This window comes from Myotis daubentonii, chromosome 3 (genome assembly GCF_963259705.1).
Source record: "Myotis daubentonii chromosome 3, mMyoDau2.1, whole genome shotgun sequence".
Taxonomy (NCBI): domain Eukaryota; kingdom Metazoa; phylum Chordata; class Mammalia; order Chiroptera; family Vespertilionidae; genus Myotis; species Myotis daubentonii.
The window spans coordinates 123,347,912-123,368,144 of NC_081842.1; the positions used below are offsets into that span (position 1 = coordinate 123,347,912).

General features: G+C 51.6%; 1 protein-coding gene and 1 long non-coding RNA gene across 2 annotated transcripts; one reads left to right on the top strand and one right to left on the bottom strand.

Annotated features, from left to right (window-relative positions):
* Positions 1–301: 301 nt before the first annotated feature.
* On the bottom strand, positions 302–13,631 carry LOC132229383 (uncharacterized). Its single transcript, XR_009451673.1, has 3 exons — positions 13,045–13,631; positions 528–670; positions 302–394 (listed from the first exon to the last, which is right to left on the bottom strand). It is a non-coding gene; the product is annotated as an uncharacterized LOC132229383 (long non-coding RNA).
* Positions 13,632–13,690: 59 nt separating this feature from the next.
* Positions 13,691–19,964, top strand: FOXF2 (forkhead box F2). The gene is made up of 2 exons (XM_059688408.1): positions 13,691–15,303; positions 19,066–19,964. The coding sequence occupies exons 1-2, from the start codon at positions 14,106–14,108 to the stop codon at positions 19,230–19,232; spliced, it is 1,365 nt and encodes a 454-aa protein (XP_059544391.1). The 5' UTR covers positions 13,691–14,105; the 3' UTR covers positions 19,233–19,964.
* Positions 19,965–20,233: the final 269 nt, after the last annotated feature.

Genomic DNA, 20,233 nt, shown 5'->3' on the forward strand with positions numbered 1-20,233 from the left:
CTATCACACAAAAATAAAAGTGAAGTTTAGAATTTTTAAAATTATTTACATTTTCAGAGTTAATTCCTTTTCTTAAAGTAATATTTAAAGCTTTAAGAAGCATTTTAGGTAAAGGTAACTTTAATTATGCAAATGAAATATCTGCATTATTTGAGTAACATTGTTTATTCTATTCCCACCAATTGAAATTCCACATTTAACTCAAGGTATGAAGGTAAATTGCACTGTCATTATATCAGAAAAGCAAGTGAAAACTAGAAGAAAAAGTACAAGTAATGCAGGCCAGGAAAAATATTTTTCAGGGGTGTTACCTACACTGCCCAACTCTGATCTTCACTTTGTAGGCACATCCAAAGTTCAGACATCAATCAAATCTTGGCCTTGAAACAATTTCCTAGTTAGAAAGCCATATAATGAACTTATTATATATTATAATAAATTCAAGACACTCAAATTATTTATTATTTTCACATCACTGTGAATTTATACATGCTAATGTTAGAAATTTCTTCTGTAGTCACACTTACCTGCTATATGCATCCGCATTCTTTTCCTTTTGGTTAAAACCCTATGTCCATAAAATACACTATAATTCCACTTCATTGTGTTTTGTAACTGATTTACAGATGGAAAGTTCTTCAGGCTCAGATCTTTTCTGAGAGCACTCCAACTGCAGAAGTTTTCCATAGGCAGAAACCACAAAACAAAAAGAAGTTTATTAAATTTGGCTTTTGCTGAGCTCAGAAGGGCAGGTCCCCTCAGCCTGATGCCAACACCCACCCTCTACCTACATGAAGCAGCAGACCAAAATGGGTGATGCTTAAACCTGCTTTTCAGGTTTAAGGGCCTGTCATCAAACACTGTTAATCAGTCTTTTATTAAGGAGGCTTTCACCAAAAGAGAATCTATCACTCCCTACCTTCTTTACCTTGCCCCTCTCTGACACTTGTCCAGACCCACAAATGCATCCTATTCCCTTATTCAGATGAGCATCACTGTCCAAAAGACCTACATACTCCCCTCCTCCCCAACCACCACCCCCAAATCATGCCTGCCCAGTTGGCCTGTTTAACTTAACACACCAATTTTTTCCCAAAATTTGAGTTCTAGAGGTTTAGTTTTTATTTTCATGTCCCCAAACAAAATTTCCTTTCACTGGGAGAAGAAAACTTTAAGAGCCTCTCTTTTGCTGAATGAAAAGTTGACAAATGGAAATAACTCGGTCTTTTTTAAAGCTGAGAACTAATCATAGCTGAGTGTCTCATTAGGATACCTGCAGTGGAACAGCCTCATTTGCTAGTTAATAACCAACAAGTAATAAACAAAAGGAATATTTGCTTTTTCCCAAAATATACATTAGCTCTCTCATAATAGGAAAAATAATATTCTAAATCTATCCTTGACAGGGAAAGTGATGTGGGACGTTACAATAGAACAGACAGCAAAGTTAACATATAGAAATACTGGCCACCAATCTGGAGATGAAATTTTAGCTGCAAAAGCCAGTAATGAAAAGAAGGAAGAAAAAGATCCGATAAAGAAAAGCTGTTTTGTGCCAGATGGTTTTAGGAGTAAGAGTTTATGAGAACGATTTGTTTAAATGGCTATTAAACTATGAAGGTGTTTATATATGTAAAATATGCATATTGGAGGAAGTCAGCTGGTAGCTTCATGCTCCTGAGGGGAAATCCAAAATTCATTACCAATCGTTGGTCTACTGTAGGGAAGTCTGCAAACCCCAGGGGCCTAGAATTCTTAAAAGGCCATTCAAGCCTCAGGTGGACTCGGTTGTTTCTCCATTTTCCCTGTCCTTCCGCTTTTCTTTCCTTAAAAAACTTCTTATAGGATTTGCATTTGAAGAGGTTCAAGAGGTCACTTCCCTCTCACTCTGCCCCTCCTGGCCCAGCGGAGCAGCCGCGTCCGGACCCCCTCCAGAACACCGTCAGAGTTCCCCTGCCCGGAGCCTTGGCTCCACCTGAAGTTTTGCGCCTTGCGCCCTGCCCTGCGGCCACCACGGGTCTGATTTTGCCTTCAGAGTCCAGCCTGCCCCTTACTTGGCCCCACACCTCTTCCCGAGCCCAAGGCCCCCGCTAATCCCAAGTGGCAGAGCAGCATTTATTGTCTGCCTTTCCAAGCAGTGTTCCATGACAGGCCTGAGCCAGAGAGGACCCTGACCAAGATCAGACACGGGAGAGTCCGAAGGCACTAAAAGGAAAATATTCTCCCTGCTTTCCAGCCCCAGCTTCTAAAGTTGTCGCCCTCTGAGCCTCGTTTCCATACACTCCTACCCGACCAGGACACCCTTCCACTCTGAGGGCGCGGTAGCGCACCGCTGCCCAAAGCACCCATCACCCCAAACAACTTGGCCCGCATTGAGTCGTCCGGACGATGCAGCCAAAGCACCGCACGTTGCGCTAAATCAAGTTTGATGCGGGTCACCAGGCCCCTTCTTAGACAGCTGGGCGGGCCTTCGCGCCCAGAAGCGCCCAGCCTCCGAGCTCTCCGGGCCGCACGCACCTGCTTCCAGGCAGGGCTTGAGCCTTAAGCCAGGGGTCCTCCCCGGGACTTTTCGTACTTTCTCTTAGCTCCGTTTATAACTCTTAATTCTTAATCGAATATTAAAACTGAAACCAAGCCCAGGAGTGTGGCTGTGGCTGGCCCCGTTAGCCCTAGGCCCTTCGGACCGCAACTGGAAGTCACCCCGCGGGGAAAGGAGGTCCGAAGTCAGAGGAATCTTCGTGGTCAATTTCATGGCTGATGTTTGTTGAGCAACCCCCCTCCGGTGCTGCTTGCTATTCTACGCTCTTGATGTGGATTAATTAATTCGTTTAATCCTCCCAGCAACTTTATGAAGCAGCTAATATGATCCCAATTATAAAATGACGAAATTGAAATCCCGAAAAATAACTTGTTCAAGGTCTTGTAACTAGAAGTGCAGGGTGTATTGGGGCGGGGAGGTACACAGAAAAAAAATTAAATGGGCAGAAAGCATTTACGACTTTAGTATTTAAATCGCAGATTGTATTTCAGAATTAGAGTTGCCTGAAACTCATGGGGTTGGGTGGGGGGTGCCGGCAGTGGCCCTTTGTTTTCCGCCCAAACAGGAGGCTGAGGGACCCACGCCCGCCGCCCAGGGCTCCCGGGGCGCTGTGGTTTGGGTGGGTGGTGAAGGATCTTTGCCTGCCTTGTAGCCTCCCACAGGGCGGTCCAGCGCCTGCGTTTGTTGAAAACGGGAAATGGGACGGAAAGGAGGAAATTTCCGCCTGAAACAAATTCCGGCCCCTGCTTTGCTTTCGGCTCAAATCGGCGAGCAGCCCACCAGGCGCCCTTGCAACTCGTGCAGCAGCATGCGGGCAAGTTTTTCCTGCTGCGCTTTCATGCTTTCCCGGAGATATCTCAGGGCAGAGAAACTCCTCAAGTGCAGATCAGCGGTCTGTGGCTCGATCCCGTGAGCGAGCCCAGATCCCACACAGCCCTCCGCTTGTGCCTGGCATTATTCCGCAGGTGTTTCCCCGAGGCACACTTTGCTCAGGACAAATGACGCTCTACACACACACACACACACACACACACACACACACACCGCCTTGGTCGCGGTGCCCATCGCGATCAGAGGGCGAGCGCCCAGGCCCGGATGATGCGAAACAGTCAGATCCCGCCTACGTCTGCGTGAACCCCACCAAAGGAAACATCGCCCCTTCCCCGCGCGCCCCGGAGAGAACTTACGCATCTTGGTTGTGCCCCGCGGCCCCGCCCACACCCGGAGAGACCCCCCGGAGAGACCCATGCCCAGCAGAGGTAACTTAAACTTACAGACAATGGACACATCTTTTCGTTATTAAGGACAAAATACAAAATGCATATGAGAGAGTTCTGTGGGGAGGAAAAATCCCAGGTACGGTGAAACTTAGAGTATCTTAAAACAAATAGCGTTTTTGTTCCTTTGGGCAAAAAACAATAATATAAATGCATATGTCAATATATGTTAAGGCGTTTTGCAATTTTTTACATATATTTTTATTGATTACAGACAGGGAGAGAGATAGAAACATCAATGATGAGAGAGAATCTGATGGCTGCCTCCTGCACGCCCCACACTGGAGATAGAGCCTGCAAGCCCAGCTCTGACCTTAAAGAAAGGCGACCTCCTGAATCATAGATCTATGGTCAACCACTAAGCCATGAGGGCCGGGCACTTTTTACAATTTTTATTTCACCTTTATAGTCACTGTGGGAGAGGGCCTGTTACTGTTTTTATAATTTACAATTTACCAAAAAAATTTAGATACTGAAGCTCAGAGAGTTACAAGAAACAGGTGCGCTGTCAAACAAAATCTAGGGCTATGTATGACCACCGCATAGTTATTCATCTGATCAGGGTTGCATTGAAAAAGAGGGAAATGCTAACAACTATGGTAACATGTATTACGTGGTGGTGCAGAAAAAGCAGACAACTCAATAAAATATTTGCCCAGAGGCATAGTGTGAACTGGTGGTTGAGGGTATGGGCCAACCAGTGCCTCGTGTTCCACCCCACTCCTCCCAGGATACCTTCACTTTTCTAGCCTAGTCCATCATCCTCCTATAGGCATTTAGAAACAACACAAAAAAAGTCTTTCCTGGCTGCCCACTGCCTGGGTAAACAATTTGGAACTACTCTATGGTCCACATGGACAAATATACATACACAAATATACACATGTATAGATCTACGCAAAGGAACATGTAATCTTGCAATAAAATTAATGTCATATGTATGATCTGGTATGAATGTATGGCATCAACTCTGGGGGCTGAACAGAGGAGCACCCCTTTTCACAGCCCTAGCCCTGGTGAGGATGGGGAAAGGACAAAGCCTGGAAAAAGCCAAGAACCAGGGCTGGAAGTCACTCGGGGGGAGGAAGCAGCAGGATGGACAGTTCTGTTTGTAAAACACACATCCAGAACAATTTCAAACTTCCCCAAGGAAACGTGATTGTCTGTGCCAAATGTAATTTTAGGTATGGAGAGCTAGAACTGGAAGGCATGGGGAAAAGTAATAAGGTCTACTTGTAGAACATGATGTCTGAATTTGCCCTAAAATATTTCAGCAAGAAATGAAAATAGAAAAGAGATAAATGAAGCAAGTATGGCATATCCTTGATAATTGTTAAATCTGGGTGATGGGTATATGAGGGAGGGCTAATTGTATACCCTGTCCACCTGTGTGTACTAAGAAACTTTTCATAATATATATTTTTTAAAATAAAAACTCAACATCTTCACTTAAAATGGGTGTGTTTTATTGTATGTAAAGTATACCTCAATAAAGTTAATTTTTAGAAGTTGTGTGTGTTTTTTTCCAGAAAAATCAGTTACTATGAAGAATGCCTTCTTGTTTTCTGAAAGATAAAGTCCAGTTGCTTCTGTTGCAGAGGATGACCTGACCGGTGGGTAAATCTTGGTCTGAAGTTTCAAATCTAGTGCCCCTGGCTTTCTTGACTGCCAAGCCTAGCTCCACCTGGCCTGTCATCCCTCCCCCACTTTGTATCCAGCAGGTCGCAAAAGAGCCCCCAATATTCCTTTTTATCTTGCAGACTTTAAAACGGACAAGTTTAGGGGGCAAAAAGTTGTCTTCCTGTTACTGTAGACCCAGAAGGCAAGAGTAGTTTTGGAGGCACTTCACGATGAGACCCCTGAGGTCCAGAAGGGAAAGGCTTTCCCCAGTTCCTCGCTCCAGAAGCGGCGGAGCTGGCTTCTCCCGAGGCTCTGGTCTGTTTTCTGCTAGATCTCAGGACAGCTCCAGGAACCAAAATAACTGAACTGAATCCTGAATTTCTTCTGCAAGTTTGAAGAAATTCAAACATTCCTACTCGTGTGTGCAATGGATAGAGCTCATTTCAATAGCTGCGTACAAGTATGTGGCTAATTTTCTACTTCATATTTTAACGGGGTGGAGGCTTAGAAAAAGCAGAATATGCCCTAAGGTGGTCAACCGAGTATGAGGTAAGCAATATTTAAAGGAATCTGTTCACCTGAGGACCAAACACTGACCGGCTCGAGGCCAGACCTGGGCCGGGCGCGCGGAGAGCCTTAGGAAAGTGAAGGGGAGTGGAGGAGGTGCACCAGAGTCAGCCTCGCCTAGCGCGATTCCCGAGAGCCTGGCGCCACCCAGCGGAAGCGAGATGAACTCTAGCCTCTACCGGGAGGTGCCTCAGAGAAAAGGGAGGCACAGCGGCTACACAGAAGAATGGGAGGATTCTCGTAGGGAGGGGAGGTAATGCCCATTTGACAACCGCAAAAACACAGGCCCGGCCCTCGCAGTTCACCGCTCTCCACCAATAAAGACACCATGACTAAGGCCCCAAAAGCATATCGGACAAGCCGAGACTCTCCTCCTCCCTGGAACCCCAAGATGACAAGTGCTTTCTCCTAAATGCAAACAACCCCCACGGAGAAGCCTTTGGTGTTAACGTTCAAGGCAGAGCGGCGGGGCGCGGAGGGGGGGGGGAGTGCGTGGCCTTGCTGGCTGCGTGATGCAGGCACGAGGACAGTCTAAGCAGGGGAGTAGGGGAGAGGGCGAGGGGGGGCTGTGTAAATCATTTGGAGGCATTTTTGGCCCGAGTCCCTGTTTCCGAAAGGTTGCGGGATGGCTTTGACGTTGATTATATAGCTGTTCTCTTTTCAAGTGCGCGCCCCTCCCCACCGCAGCCCGTCTGGTGTGCGAGGATTGTGTTTGAAAGGGAGGAAGCATTCTTGAAGTGGTGGGTGATGGATTGTCTAAACCCTTCTGGGACATTTTGGGCGGTGGTTTTTGAGGCAGCTCATCAATAAGACCCCTCTGAGGGGAGAGGAGAGAGAGAGAGAGAGAGAGAGAGAGAGAGAGAGAGAGAGAGAGAGAGAGAGAGAGAGAGAGACAGCCTCCACCTCGCAGCCCCAAGGCCCCAGGACTGGAAAAGAACCTTTGTGAGCAGGGGCGAGAGTGGGGGTGGGGGGTGACGAGAGGAGGGCAGAGCCCCGCAGGTGGAGACTTTGCCTTGCCTGGAATCCTCCTCCGCAGCAGCCTTTCAGGCTGCCCCGCGTGGGTGACGCGGGGTGATTTATTTGGGGAGGGGATGGGGATCAGCGGACAGGCTGGTGGGTTCTCAACATCAGGGTGTCAGGGGAGCAGAAAGAAAGTGGAGGTGCCAGAGGCGATTTCACCTTTGAGATTCTTCTTCCGCCAGCTCCTCAGCCACACTCACTGCCTGTGGTTTCCCGTGGTATATATTTCTTTTCGAATCCCCGACCAAAACCCTGTCCAACTCTCCCAAACTGGAGGCGGGAGATGGGGGGAGGACGAGGATGACCTGGTTCAAGCCTTCCAGACGGTCCGTGGGTTCAGAACCCCTGTAATCAAGCCGGGGACACAGCCTGTGACTCTGCCCAGCCTCTTCCTTCTCGTGGAGCACCAGCCTCCAGAGATGGCCCACTCGGGGTCTCTCAGCCCCAAACATGGTTTCCTCTGGGCCTGTCCAAGGCGAGGCTGCCCTGGGGTCGAGACCCCCTATGTGGAGCCCGGTGGTAGCCAGATAGGACTCGAAACTTCGAGGGTAAGACCCACCTGGAGCTGCCTTGCCCACCCACAGAGCCGCGGTGCCCCCTGCTTTCCTGGCCTCTTCCGTCCTAGCGCCCGAGCGCCGCGTAATCCCTTCCCCTCAAGCCGGCCTCGCGGGCCTTTTGCCTTCTAAGGCTCCGGGGTTGCGTCAAGAAGCTGCCTTCCTCCCTCCCGCACAGGGGTCAGGCCGCCCCCCGGAATAGGGACTAACCGCTGGCTGAGATGGGGGCGGGTAGGGGAATGTTGGGGGGTGGGTCGGAGGGAAGGCTCTCCAAAGGCAGCACCTCCCGAGGACCAGTCTGGACGCCCCCAGGTCCCCAGTCGGGCTCCGGGCGCCTAGCAGGTTTTATTTATCCCCACAGAGGATGCTGGAGGACAAAAGAAAGATTTGGACGTCAGAGCTGATTTATATTTTTGGAAGAGCTACGTTTCCTTTTCTGAAGAGAAGCGAGCGCTCCGTATCCTGAGCTCAGCGGGAAGGAGTAGAGGGGAGTTTTGACGCTCCAGGAAGTTCACCTACCTCAGCGCCCCGCGGAGTCCGCAGCCCTTGGAGATATTTATTTATTTGGGGGAGGGGCGGCGGGTAAGAGGAGTTCGGCCAGACACCAGAAGAAAACCCGACTCTAGCTGGGTAGGGAGCCTCTCTGCCCGTGACCCCTAAGTGGGTTGGCCTCTCCTCCCCAGGCGCGGCCTTGGACTTGCGGAAGCGTTTAGCTGGTGGGTTCCGCAGCGCTCCGGGCTTCCCGCTCCTGGTCCCGCGAACCCTCGGGGCTGGGCCCGGCCCCTTTGCCAGCCCTGCCCAGCGTGCGGGCTAGGCCCCGCCACGTTCCTCCCAGCCTGGGGAGGCAGGCAGAAGCGGTAGGCACGGGGCCTCCCTAGGCGTGGGGCCGCGGGCTCTGTGGCCACCCGGGCCAGACGCACAGTCTGGTGGGCACAGGGGAAGGGATGCTGAGCTCCAGATGCGGCCTGCTTCCGCGCGTTTCAGTCTCATCGGGGGTGATTTTCCTCCCAGCAGCACAAGTGGACCTAGAATTAACATGCTGGGAGGCACCAGCACACACAGTTGCTTCTGCCTTTATTGCTCCCAAGACTGAGACTATGTGGTACAGGCTTCCCTCCTTGTCTTTCGCCAGTGGGAGCCCACTCATTCCAACCCCCACAGGAGACGCACAAATTGTGTCTATTTCAGCTCGGTGTCATTTCTCTCCTTCTCGAAGGCATACAGTTGCCTTTTAAGAGGAATGACCGGTCCTTCCATGGAAACCCTCTTCTCGATGTCCAGCCCCGCCCCCCACACACAAATAAACCTGCAGGCTGTGGGTGATGCCTAAGGCAGGTGTCTGGTCTGATACCTCCTCACCCACACCCTGAGTCAGGGCCCGCTGGCAGCTGGGTGGACTGCCTGTCGAGCACTCCAAAGTTGTCTCTCCCCACCAAGGGGAATGAAATCTGAGATAGGAAGAGGCGCCGTTTCCCCGTGGAGCTCTGGTAAATTGGACTTCTTTTTTCTCCCTCTCCAAACACCTCAGACCTGACCAAGTCGGGGATCAAGTCATGCCCAATCCAGACCCAGGAGATCTGGGGCTATCCGCGGACCTCTCCAGCTATATATATATAAAAAAAGAGCCCTGCCCGGGACACAGGCGTTTGGAGAGCGGAAGAATCTATCCAAATAAACATTTGGAATTGGGTGGCTGATGTTCAAACCCGGAGGTCTGGGGGTTTCTGGACGGAGGAAGCAGAACAGACGCTGAGAAGGATATAGAATTCACAGTTGCCCCTCCTCGCCAAGTTCTCTCCGACTCCAGTCTAGGCGTCTCTTCCTGGCCTCCTGGATGGATTTTCTATCGTAAAGTTTCTAGAGCTGACCCTGTGGCACGCAGGCTCCTGGTCCTTCGTGGTTTCTTCAAACAGTTGACACCCCCTAGTCCTCAGCACTGAATCCCCTCATTCCCCAAGTAGAAAGTCCTCCCGGGAGTTAAGAATCCTCTACAAACGTTAACTTTGTATCAAAACACAAGGTGAACAGAGTGGTTTCAAACTGAATTGAGAAGAGACTTTGCTCTGGCCTGGCTGGTGGAAGAAAGGGAGGGGCAAGAAGAAGTGCCCAGTGGAGGCGAGTTCATAGATGCAGTAAACAGCGTTGGTGCAGACACATCTCTGGTGGGTTACTGGTTTAGTCTAAGCCCTTTCATGTAAAACCCACGAAGCACGGGAAGCATGCTAAAAACACAAAATTTAAACCGCAATAATGAAGATTTCCTAGAATAAAATGCTGATTGAAAAACAAAATCGGAGAAAACCAAGCATCACGAAGTTTACACTCCCCTGCACATGAGCAGAGGCCGGCCTTTGGGGTTTGGAGCTGGTAAGGAACCTCCAGTCCAGTCCAGGACAGTCTCCAAAGGGGAGGAAGGGCACCGGTTGGGAGAGGGGACCAGCTGCACTGAGACTGTGTATCTCTGGTTAACCAAGGAGCGCCTGGGCTGATCTATACTCACTTTAAGGACCCATACCTTTCCTTCCCTAAGAAAAAGAAATCAAGGGTTTTGTTTGTAAAGAGGTGAGGGTGGAGGGTCGGTAGGTCGGGAAGATCTCAGGACCATAAGAAGGGACTCAGAGAGGGAAGCATCCTAAGCAAGGATGCTTTATCTCTGTTCCAGAGACAAACACGACTTCCCTTTAAACTATCTGCTAAGCAGAAATTGAGATATTCTTGCCAGGGATAAAGAATTTGACATAATTTGTTACCACAGGCATTCTTACCCAGGAGGTTTGTATAAATTGGTAATTAAAACAAAGTTCAGAGAGGTTTTGCTGTGATGTAGTGGAAGCAGAATGGGAGTGGACACCTGGGCCTGTGCTACAGGTTCCTTTGTCACTTGCTCAGGTGTGACTTTCAGGTAATCAGCTGGTCTTTCTAAGCCTCAGTTTCCTTACCTCTAAAGGGTGGATGAGGATCATGTGCCAGTGCCATGATGTGAGTAGAAAAGCATGTACCTGTGAATTCTGTAAGGAACAAATGCAGGATTTAGTCTTTGTAGATGTGGGGGGTCTCTGCCAGGGGCACAGTTTCCATAGGCAGAAATAAGGTCTCCGAGAGAGTTTTGACAAAGAGCCCTTTCCTGTTCAGAAGATTACCAACCTTTTTATCTTTTTGGAGTGCAGGGCGATATTGAGATCCCTAGGAAGAGAAAGGCTCTAGGTCAGCTGACCTGCTCCTGGCTGGGCTCTCACTGCTCTCATCCATTGTCCTTCCAGGACTTGTCTAGCATCCTGTAATACCCATCAAACTATAAGTGGCATTTCTTGCAAGTTTAGAGAAATAGATACCACTGTCACTTGAATGAGGAAGGGAGCCTTTAAAAATCCCTGATAATTTACCCATTTGAATTGGTAGAAACTAACAATGTGTAGAGTGGGTGTTTGTTTGTTTGTCTTAAAGAGTATCTGTGGACTCCCCAATATCACTAGCAAAATGGGAGTATTCTAAGAATAGGCTCCAAAGCTTCCATCGTGTTTTCAAAAAGACTCCTGACCCCCAAACTAGAAACTACTGGTATACAAGGTTATTCCAAGCCCTGACTGGATTTTAGGTTTGATGCTATTTATTGTTCAGTCTCTGGGTCTTAAAACCTTTTAGGGCCTAACAGCCAAAGTACATAGAATCCCCCAAGTGCAGAAAATCAGAGAGGGTCTAGTGACAGTGATATTCACTTGCTGAATTGCCCCCCAAACCCATTGCCCATCACTCCATCTACAAATGAAATAATTGCCTTCTTTCTTTCTAGGCTTCTGGCCAATTATCTTCTCAACACACACACACACAGAGAAAGAGAGAGAGAGAGAGAGAGAGAGAGAGAGAGAGAGAGAGAGAGAGGAGCGCCTTTAATATTATCAGTCCTGACTCCACTTTCTATTTTATTTATTTTTCAGACACTTAAAGCATTGATTTAGTGAACACACTATATTTACTTCTATATTTAATTACTTATATTTAAATTATTCCATGCAAAATGACAAAAAGAAGATAAGAGGAAAAAGCTATAAAATAAATAGGGACCCATCCCTAAAAATAAACAAAACAAACACACACAAAAACTGCTCTCCAGTCACTCAGAAAGAAATTCTTAGAAGTGGAAACTACTGCAAACCCCTACCCCAACTCAATCAAAACATCCCATCCGGAAAAGAACGACTTGTTTCTTTTTTCTATTGGAAATGGGCGGTAAACTGAGTTCATTTTGGCCATGTTTTCTTAGCTGACTCTGGGCTACAATCAAGCCATTTTCGGACACATTCCCATGTAGGTACCAGGGGTGCTCTGGAGGAAGCTGTCGACGCCTGTTCAACTAATTTAGGTTTTCTTTGTCTAATTACTGTGGCGCTTAGGGAAAAGGAGCCCGGCTCAAGGCAGTAAACTGACACTCCGTCTCTGTGTGTGGTATCCAGGCAGGGTTTGATGGAAAAAGCCTGCTTCCACTCAACTTCAGGTCACTGTCTGGGGCCAGACCCAGCCCAACCCCCAGCCTCCCCCTCCCACCCTTCCCACTCTTCTTTTCTACAGCCCCACTGGCACACTCAGCCAGGAGCAGTCCCCCAGGCACTCTCGGGGCACAGATAGCTAATGCCAGCCCCAAGAGGCCTGGTTTGGTTCTGTTCCACCCAAGGCTCTTTGCTGCCCATCATTCACAGGATCTCAGCACAACTCCCCCTTCTCCTGACCGAACATCTCCCCAGGTTTCCCAGCACTCAGGTTTGCACCTTGGTCCTTTCAGAGTGGAGACAGAGGTGTGCCCAGCCCTGCCTCCCATGTGGTCCTCTGCAGTACCCCCCCCTCCCGACCGCCCCCATCAGCCCTTGTGTGGCCGGCCAGCTCCCAGTCCCGCAGCTCTCCACCTCCTATGTCCAGCCCCTGTTCCCGGTCAGACTATATTTCCTTGCACGTGCAATCCAATAACTAACTGTCCAGTCTCACTGGAAGTAATTCCTCCCAGGGCACAACTTCTCTCCCAGGCAGACTCTTTCTCAGAGAGGAATTAGCCACACTGTGGTGGTGTATTCGCCCAGAAAACATACCTTCCCCGTAATTGTGTTGGTGGACAGCTTGAGACAGAGGATGTAAATCTAGTTGCAGTAACACACCCCCGTTCTGGACGGAATATAAATACATCTATCTCACTTATCTCACTCAGCACCAGCCTTCTTTTTGCATTTTTTACAAAGCATCAAGTGAAAAACACAAAGGAAGTGCAAACAAATGCAAAATAGGTCCTATTCGACCAGACTTCCAGCTTCTCTAAAGTTTTCTCTATCTAAACCCCTCTTCTCAAAGTTCAGCAAATGCTCATGATTGCCCCAAGCCATAACCCTGGGGCGCTAGGGCGCCCTGGCTCCTCGCCCCGTCCTCTACTAACAATTGTGGAGCCTGCAGGTCCTGTCTGAAAGAGAGAGGACTGGCACGTTACCTTTGGGCGTCTGGCACCCTGGCGTGCTGAGTGCTGCAATGTCTAAATGAAGTTGACAGATGGTGTCAGTGCGGGCACCGGAAGAAGACAGCTAAGAAGGCTCCCAGCGGCGGGCGGCGGCACCAGTGGCAGCACCACTCGGCCTGGGACAGGCAAGGAGGAAGAGGAGGAGGAGGAGCGGGAGGGGGGAGAGTAAGGAGAAAGGGGAGGGAAGATGGGGAGAAGGAGGAGAAGGGGGAGGAGGAAGGAGAGGAGCGATAGGTCCAATCCACTGAGGTCAGCTAGTGTCTGGGATAAGCGGCCAGGGTGCTGTAAGGGGCAAAAGGAATATTTCTTAAAGCCAAAGGTGGTCGAGGTTTGCTTGGGGTGGGGGTCATCCTAGCAAAAAGGGGAATAGTCTATGATCGCCTCCTTTTAAGGAAGGTGGGTGGGGGAGAGGGAAAGAGGCCCTGAGAGGAATTGAAAGACCGAGGGGGACCCTGTAGGACGAGGAAGGAGATAAGAGAGGAGCCCTGCCGCCAGGTTGGGAGTGGGGGGCAGGTTGAGGGCCCAGGAGGAGCGTGCCCTCCCCGAGGCGGCGGCGCGAGGAGGGGACAGGGCGGGGTAGGGGTGGAGGGAGGGAGGGAGGGAGGGAGGAAGGGCGGCCGTGGGGAGCGGCGGGAGGGAGGAAGTCTAAGAGACAGAGCGAGGAGCGCTCCTGAAGGGAGGCATCGGGCTCGTCCCCCAGGTCCCCGCCACAGTCCCTCCTCGCGGGCTCAGCTGTCCGGCGCCCGGCCACTTCGGCTCTGCAGCCCCGCTGGACCTTGCGCAAGGCAGGAGCGCGAGGCTCGCGGGAGTGATGCGCCGGGCGTTGCCTCCAGCCCGCCGCCGCCGCCGCCGCTGCCAGAAGCCCCAGCTGAGCTGAGGGAGTCGACACCGAAGCGCTGGCTCGGAGCGGTCACGGCTACAGCCCGGGTGGCGGGCTAGGGCGCTCGCCGGGCTTCTGGGCCAACCCCGCTCCGGCGCCTCCGCTCCCGGCCCCGGGCCCGCCCTCGCGGCCCGGCCTCTCTCCGGGGTCCCAGATGACCACCGAGGGCGGGCCGCCGCCGCCCCCACCGCGCCCGCCGCCCGCTCCGCTCCGCCGCGCGTGCAGCCCGGCTCCCGGCGCGCTCCAGGCCGCCTTGATGAGCCCGCCGTCCGCAGCCGCCACCCCGGAGACCACCTCGACGTCGTCCTCCTCGTCCGCCTCCTGCTCCTCCTCCTCTTCTTCCTCCTCCTCCAACCGCGCCAGCGCCTCCGCGGCTGCCTGCAAGAGCGCGGGCGGCGGCGGCGGCGGTAGCGGCGGCGTGGGCGCCGGGAGCGGGGTCTCCAAGAAGGCGAGCTCCGGGCTGCGGCGGCCGGAGAAGCCGCCCTACTCGTACATAGCGCTCATCGTCATGGCCATCCAGAGCTCGCCCAGCAAGCGCCTGACGCTCAGCGAGATCTACCAGTTCCTGCAGGCGCGCTTCCCCTTCTTCCGCGGCGCCTACCAGGGCTGGAAGAACTCTGTGCGCCACAACCTCTCGCTCAACGAGTGCTTCATCAAGCTGCCCAAGGGCCTGGGGCGGCCCGGCAAGGGGCACTACTGGACCATCGACCCCGCCAGTGAGTTCATGTTCGAGGAGGGTTCGTTCCGCCGCCGGCCGCGCGGCTTCAGGAGGAAGTGCCAGGCGCTCAAGCCCATGTACCACCGCGTGGTGAGTGGCTTGGGCTTCGGGGCCTCGCTGCTGCCCCAGAGTTTCGACTTCCAGGCACCCCCGTCAGCGCCGCTCGGCTGCCACGGACAAGGCGGTTACGGCGGCCTTGACATGATGCCCGGGGGCTACGACGCTAGCGCGGGTGCGCCGGGCCACGCACACCCGCACCACCACCACCACCACCACGTCCCGCACATGTCACCCAACCCGGGCTCCACCTACATGGCCAGCTGCCCCGTGCCCGCCGGGCCTGGGGGTGTAGGCACGGCCGGGGGCAGCGGCGGCGGTGGGGACTACGGCCCGGACAGCAGCAGCAGCCCTGTGCCTTCGTCCCCTGCCCTGGCGAGCGCCATCGAGTGCCACTCGCCCTACACGAGCCCAGGGGCGCATTGGGGCTCTCCCGGCGCCTCGCCTTACCTCAAGCAGCCTGCCGCTCTGACGCCCAGCAGCAACCCCGCGGCCTCCGCAGGCTTGCACTCCAGCATGTCCTCCTACTCGCTGGAGCAGAGCTACCTGCACCAGAACGCCCGCGAAGAGCTGTCAGGTAACGGATTGCGCCCGTTGGGGGCGTCGCCTCTAGGCCTCCAGGCTCCAAGGCTACTGCAACTTGCAGCGGATCGCGGCAGCCTAGGGGGTCTGAAGGCGCTGGGAGAAGCTGATGCTGGGGGAAGCTGGCACTTTATTCATGGAGGGAAGAGGATTAGGTTCATACCGTCCTCCCCCATACCCTTAGCCCAGAGGTGGGCCTCTCGAATTTACATTCCTAGGAGGATGGTGCAAAGTCGTCAGCCTAGGGTCTCTGGTGACCTTATGGACTGCAGGTCTCAAGTCTCAGGCCTGACTTAGCTTAGAGAGAAAGCATGTGGTTTTGGGGGACTTTGGCCAAGGAGCTGTAGCTGCTTCCTCGTGTCATTTGTAAATTTTGTTTGGTTGTAATTTGCCCAAAAGAAAATATCAGGACAGTTCTGTATTCTAAGGGTGTAGGTAGGTTGAGAGGAGCTGCACCTGAGAAGGTGTTGAGAGGAAGAGAAGGGCTGAGAGGAAAGCAGTGGGATGCCAGGATCTTTCACAGGCTGTTAAGTCTCCTGCCTCCCCACACAGATTGAATCACTTGACCCACCTTGGTGACACTTAAGTCTGTCTTAGGTCAGCAGGACCTGAGGTCCACATTATGACTCCCTTGAGAAATGCCTGCCTCTTGGACAACACTTGTGTTGCTGGTGTAAATTGTGTTGGTCAAGGAATATGAAAATTTATTGACTTGCCAAAATGGTCAGTGGGAGGGGACAGATAGGATGGAGAAGAACTTTGAATATTTAGCCAGGTTTATCAAGAAAGTGGAGATGAACTCTCCTTTTTTAAAAAAAAAATATTTTATTGATTTTTTTACAGAGAGGAAGGGAGAGGGATAGAGAGCTAGAAACATCGATCAGCTGCCTCCTGCACACTCCCCACTGGGGATGTGCCTGCAACCAAGGCACATGCCCTTGACCGGCATCGAACCTGGGACCCTTCAGTACGCAGGCTGACGCTCTATCCACTGAGCTGAACCGGTTATGCTGAACTCTCTTATATTAACCTCCTCTGGGGCACCCCGGCTGCAGATTAAAATCCGGCTGGGCTGCCCATCAACTGGTGCTCTGGCTTACATTTGCCTCCCCACCCCCAATTAGAAAATGGAAGGAAGGATAATGCATACATTGTATGTGCGTGGATCGTGTGCCCTAAGAGCACGAGGGGAGAAGGGAAGCCCAGAAATGGGCAAAACATGTTGATTCCCTGAATGGTGAAATTTCCCAAACAGGCCTTTTAAATGCGGGTCTCAGAGGTTAACTAAACAAAGACAGTCTCGGCAGGACCACACCGGAGAGGATTTTAGCCTGACTTAACCCACTGAAAGCAGAGTCTTGTTCAATTTTATGGGAATTTCTGCAAGTAACCAATACAGACAACCCTCCCCTCTTATTTTTTTAATCCCCGAGGACTGGCTGTCAATCACCGCCCACCCCAGGCGGAGCCCAGTTGTCCACTGGAGTCCCGGCAGGGCCTGCCCAACGTGGACTCGGGCTCTGAGGCCTCGCAGCCTCGGTGAAGAAGTACCTTAAAAATCAAAAACAAGAAAACACTCAGGAAAGAGACTTCTGATTCTTCTGAGTGGCCGTCCTCTCCCCACCCCACACGCAGGGGGCACGCAGACGCCCCCAAAAATGCGGGGCCGGGAAACACAACTCTTTGTCTTGCAGAGAACGGAGCAAGCGGGGCCTCGCCTCCCCGGGGAGCCTCGAATGACCTCTGGAAATGCCAAGGAGGCCATGGCTCGGCCCAAGCCAGAACGGGACTCTCTGCGCCTTCCTCCCCAGCCCTCTGGCTCCCGTACCTCTGAACTATTACCCGCTGCCCCAGTGCTTGTTGGCATCTCGCAGGCGGCGGTGCGCGGCCTGCGGGTTGGGAATGTGCCGCCTTCCCGACCGGGGCCTACTGAGAGTCTGAAGCCCAAGCCCAGAGAGAAGCAGCGGGGAGGTCAAGAAGGGCTGAGGCTGTGGGACCCAGGCGCACCCCAACCCCAGCGATCGCGCGCGCGCGCGCGTACACACACAGCATGATCTCTCCCCAGCACTCCCACACGGTGCGCGCCTTCCCACTCGGGATAGGGCGGCCAAGGCCCGGGTGGTGCTCAGAGAGGCTCTGCACCCTTCGGTAAATCCTTTGAGCCTTTCAGAAAGGAGCCAGGGCTTTTATCATACTTCCCGTCACCTGAAAGCGCTGGCCGGGTCTTTCGTGGAGATGTGAGCGCTCGCTCAGGGGTCCAGCGACTGCGCCCTGGCGCTGCTCCGTGCTCTAACTTGCTGGGCGAGCGCACCTGTGTGCAGAGCCACGCGCGCACATCGGGGACCCGTGTTTGCTGCTTTGAGAGCACTACAGCGCATGTTTGGCAACATTAGGTGTCACCCGGCAATAGCGTAGGCTGAGTGGCCAGCTATCTAGCAACCTGACTTCTCGATAGAGCTGGGATGCAGCCAGGCCCAGGCGATGTGAGCAGGGCACGCGCGCAGCGGGCGACAGTTCTGATTTTCACGCACTCAAAAACGGAATCAGGTCTGGCACCAATGTGCACCTTATGGTTCCCACACCGCACGGGTTACTAGAAAGACTCAGGCCAACAGGCTTAACCCAACCTGGCCCGGAGACAGGCCCTGTACGGGAGGAGCCCAGGTCCCAGCTCGAGACAGACACCCCTGGCCCATTGCGCCCAGGGCTCGCACACAAGGAGAAAGCAAAAGCAAAGGGCAGTGGCTGGTTGGCGCCCAGTGGCTCCGGTTCTTGGACGAGGAGCAGCCCGGGGAAGAGGAGTGCGGGCCTTCTCCATTCTCTCCGAGGGCCTCCCTGCACTGCCAGACGCCCCCGCGGGTAGCAGGATCTCCAGCTGAGCTCTTGTGGGAGGGCTTTATCTGCTCCGTGGAGTGTTGGCTTTCTAGGGGAAGTGTAAGGCATTCAGGACCTACGAAGACGAAGATGTATGCTATCTTTCCCCAGCCTGTCTCTAGTGCTGGGGTTGTTTTCTGTCCCTCCTTAAGGCACAGGAAATATCCCTGCTGTGGCCTGCTTTTCTGACCCAGCCAGTTAGTTGGGAAACAAAATGTGAGGGCGACACTAGTGTTTCTGGTGTGGGGGGTTGGGTTCTGGAAGAAGCCCTGTGCTCAGAGACCTGGAACAAGAGACTGGGTCGGATTGTCCCAGTGTCCCTGCTCCTCTGTGAGGACTAATAGGGGAATTTAGGCACAGAACCGGTGTAGCCCTGGCCCGTGTGGCTCAGTTGTTTAGAGCACCCTCCCATGCACTGAAAGGTTGCCAGGCACATAACGAGCTGCGGCTTGCAGTTGGACACCCATATGGAGGCCACTGATGGATAGAGATGCCTTTCTCTCTCTCTCTCTCTCTCTCTCTCTCTCTCTCTCTCTCTCTCTCTCTCTCCTATCCCCTCTCTCTAAAATCAGTAAAACATATCATCAGACGAGGATTTTTTTAAAAAGAGCCTGTTTTAGAGGGGGAACAGGCACTCTGTGGCTCTGTATTTGTGGGTACATCAAAACAAAATTTAATGATTCCAGAATTGTCCTATGACCTATCGTTTAAAACTTTGAGAAACTGCCAGAGCTAGGTTTCCTCTACCAGTTTTATAGCAATAGACCTTAATAAGATTCCAATTAAGTTACCAATTAAGTTAAAATTTGAAAGTTAACAGGCTCCATCCTCACCTGGGCAAATTTGTTTCTGAAGAGAGTTTTTATTTTCTTCCTTCTTTCAGTGGGACTGCCTCGGTACCAGCATCACTCTACCCCAGTGTGTGACAGAAAAGATTTCGTCCTCAACTTCAACGGCATTTCTTCTTTTCATCCCTCTGCTAGTGGGCCATACTATCACCACCACCATCACCAGAGCGTCTGTCAGGATATTAAACCCTGTGTCATGTGAATGGAGGGAGACAGGCTATGCCAAGGCCACTTTCTCCTTTGAGGGGGGCGTGAACTGAGGTGGACTCACATAAAGTGCACCCCATAGCTGTAAGTAGCACACCATTCACTTAGAATCCCCAGGCCTGTGTGTTCACTGACACTTATCTACCATTGGTAGGAGGACAAGCCCTGGCATGATAATGTCCTAAATGTGTGCAGGCTCCACTGAGGGGAAGAGCTGAGAGCTCAACTTCTTAGCGAAGATGGTAAAAAGTTACCATATGAAAAACATAAGCATTTAACTCTGGGATCTTCCTTGCCTTCAGTAATCAGGGTCTGAAAAATGCAGACAAGTTGTCTGTGTGTTTTTCTTCGTCTATAAAAATGTATGTGCTTTTCAAAAAGGCAGTGCTAAACGCAAGATTTCAAGAAAGCTGCATCTCATTGCCTACCTAAGGAAGGAGTTCTGTTTTGCCAAACACTACCTTTGGATATAAATGCCAAAGAACAGTATTAAGAAAGTATTTAGAAACAATGTGTGTAGTTTAAGAACACGGTTTTCAGTATTGTGACAATACAACGTTTTTTACAAGGTTATTTTCTACCACGGTATTTTAAAGATATTTTTATCTCATGTATACTCACACTTGTATTTTAAAAGGAGGATATATTTGCACTTATGTATACTTTTACAGTTTTCCAAACTATTTTGATGTAAAATGTTTTCAATAAAATGTATGTAACAAATAGTTATTTTAGGGAACTATTTCCTCCGAGGCATCCTCAAATCGCCAGGTTGTCTCCACCAGCCAGCAATGCAACTCTACACTTCTCCCCCCAAGTTGTGTAATTGACATGGTGTGGGGTCTGCGCCTTGAGTAACACAGGCCAGATTCTGATTGTGGGTCTTCTCAGAAGAGAAAGAGAAGAAGGAACATTTTCTGTTCTTTCTTTCTTTCCTTCACCCTCGCTCTTTCTGACTAAACAAAAACCAGAAGTTGAAAGGAACTTAAAAGAAAA

Bases quoted from the DNA above. Each gene is read 5' to 3' on its own strand.
- FOXF2 (XM_059688408.1), top strand. From the start codon at position 14,106: ATGACCACCGAGGGCGGGCCGCCGCCGCCCCCACCGCGCCCGCCGCCC. The intron at 15,304-19,065 runs GTAACGGATTGC...TCCTTCTTTCAG, and splicing joins CGCCCGCGAAGAGCTGTCAG to TGGGACTGCCTCGGTACCAG.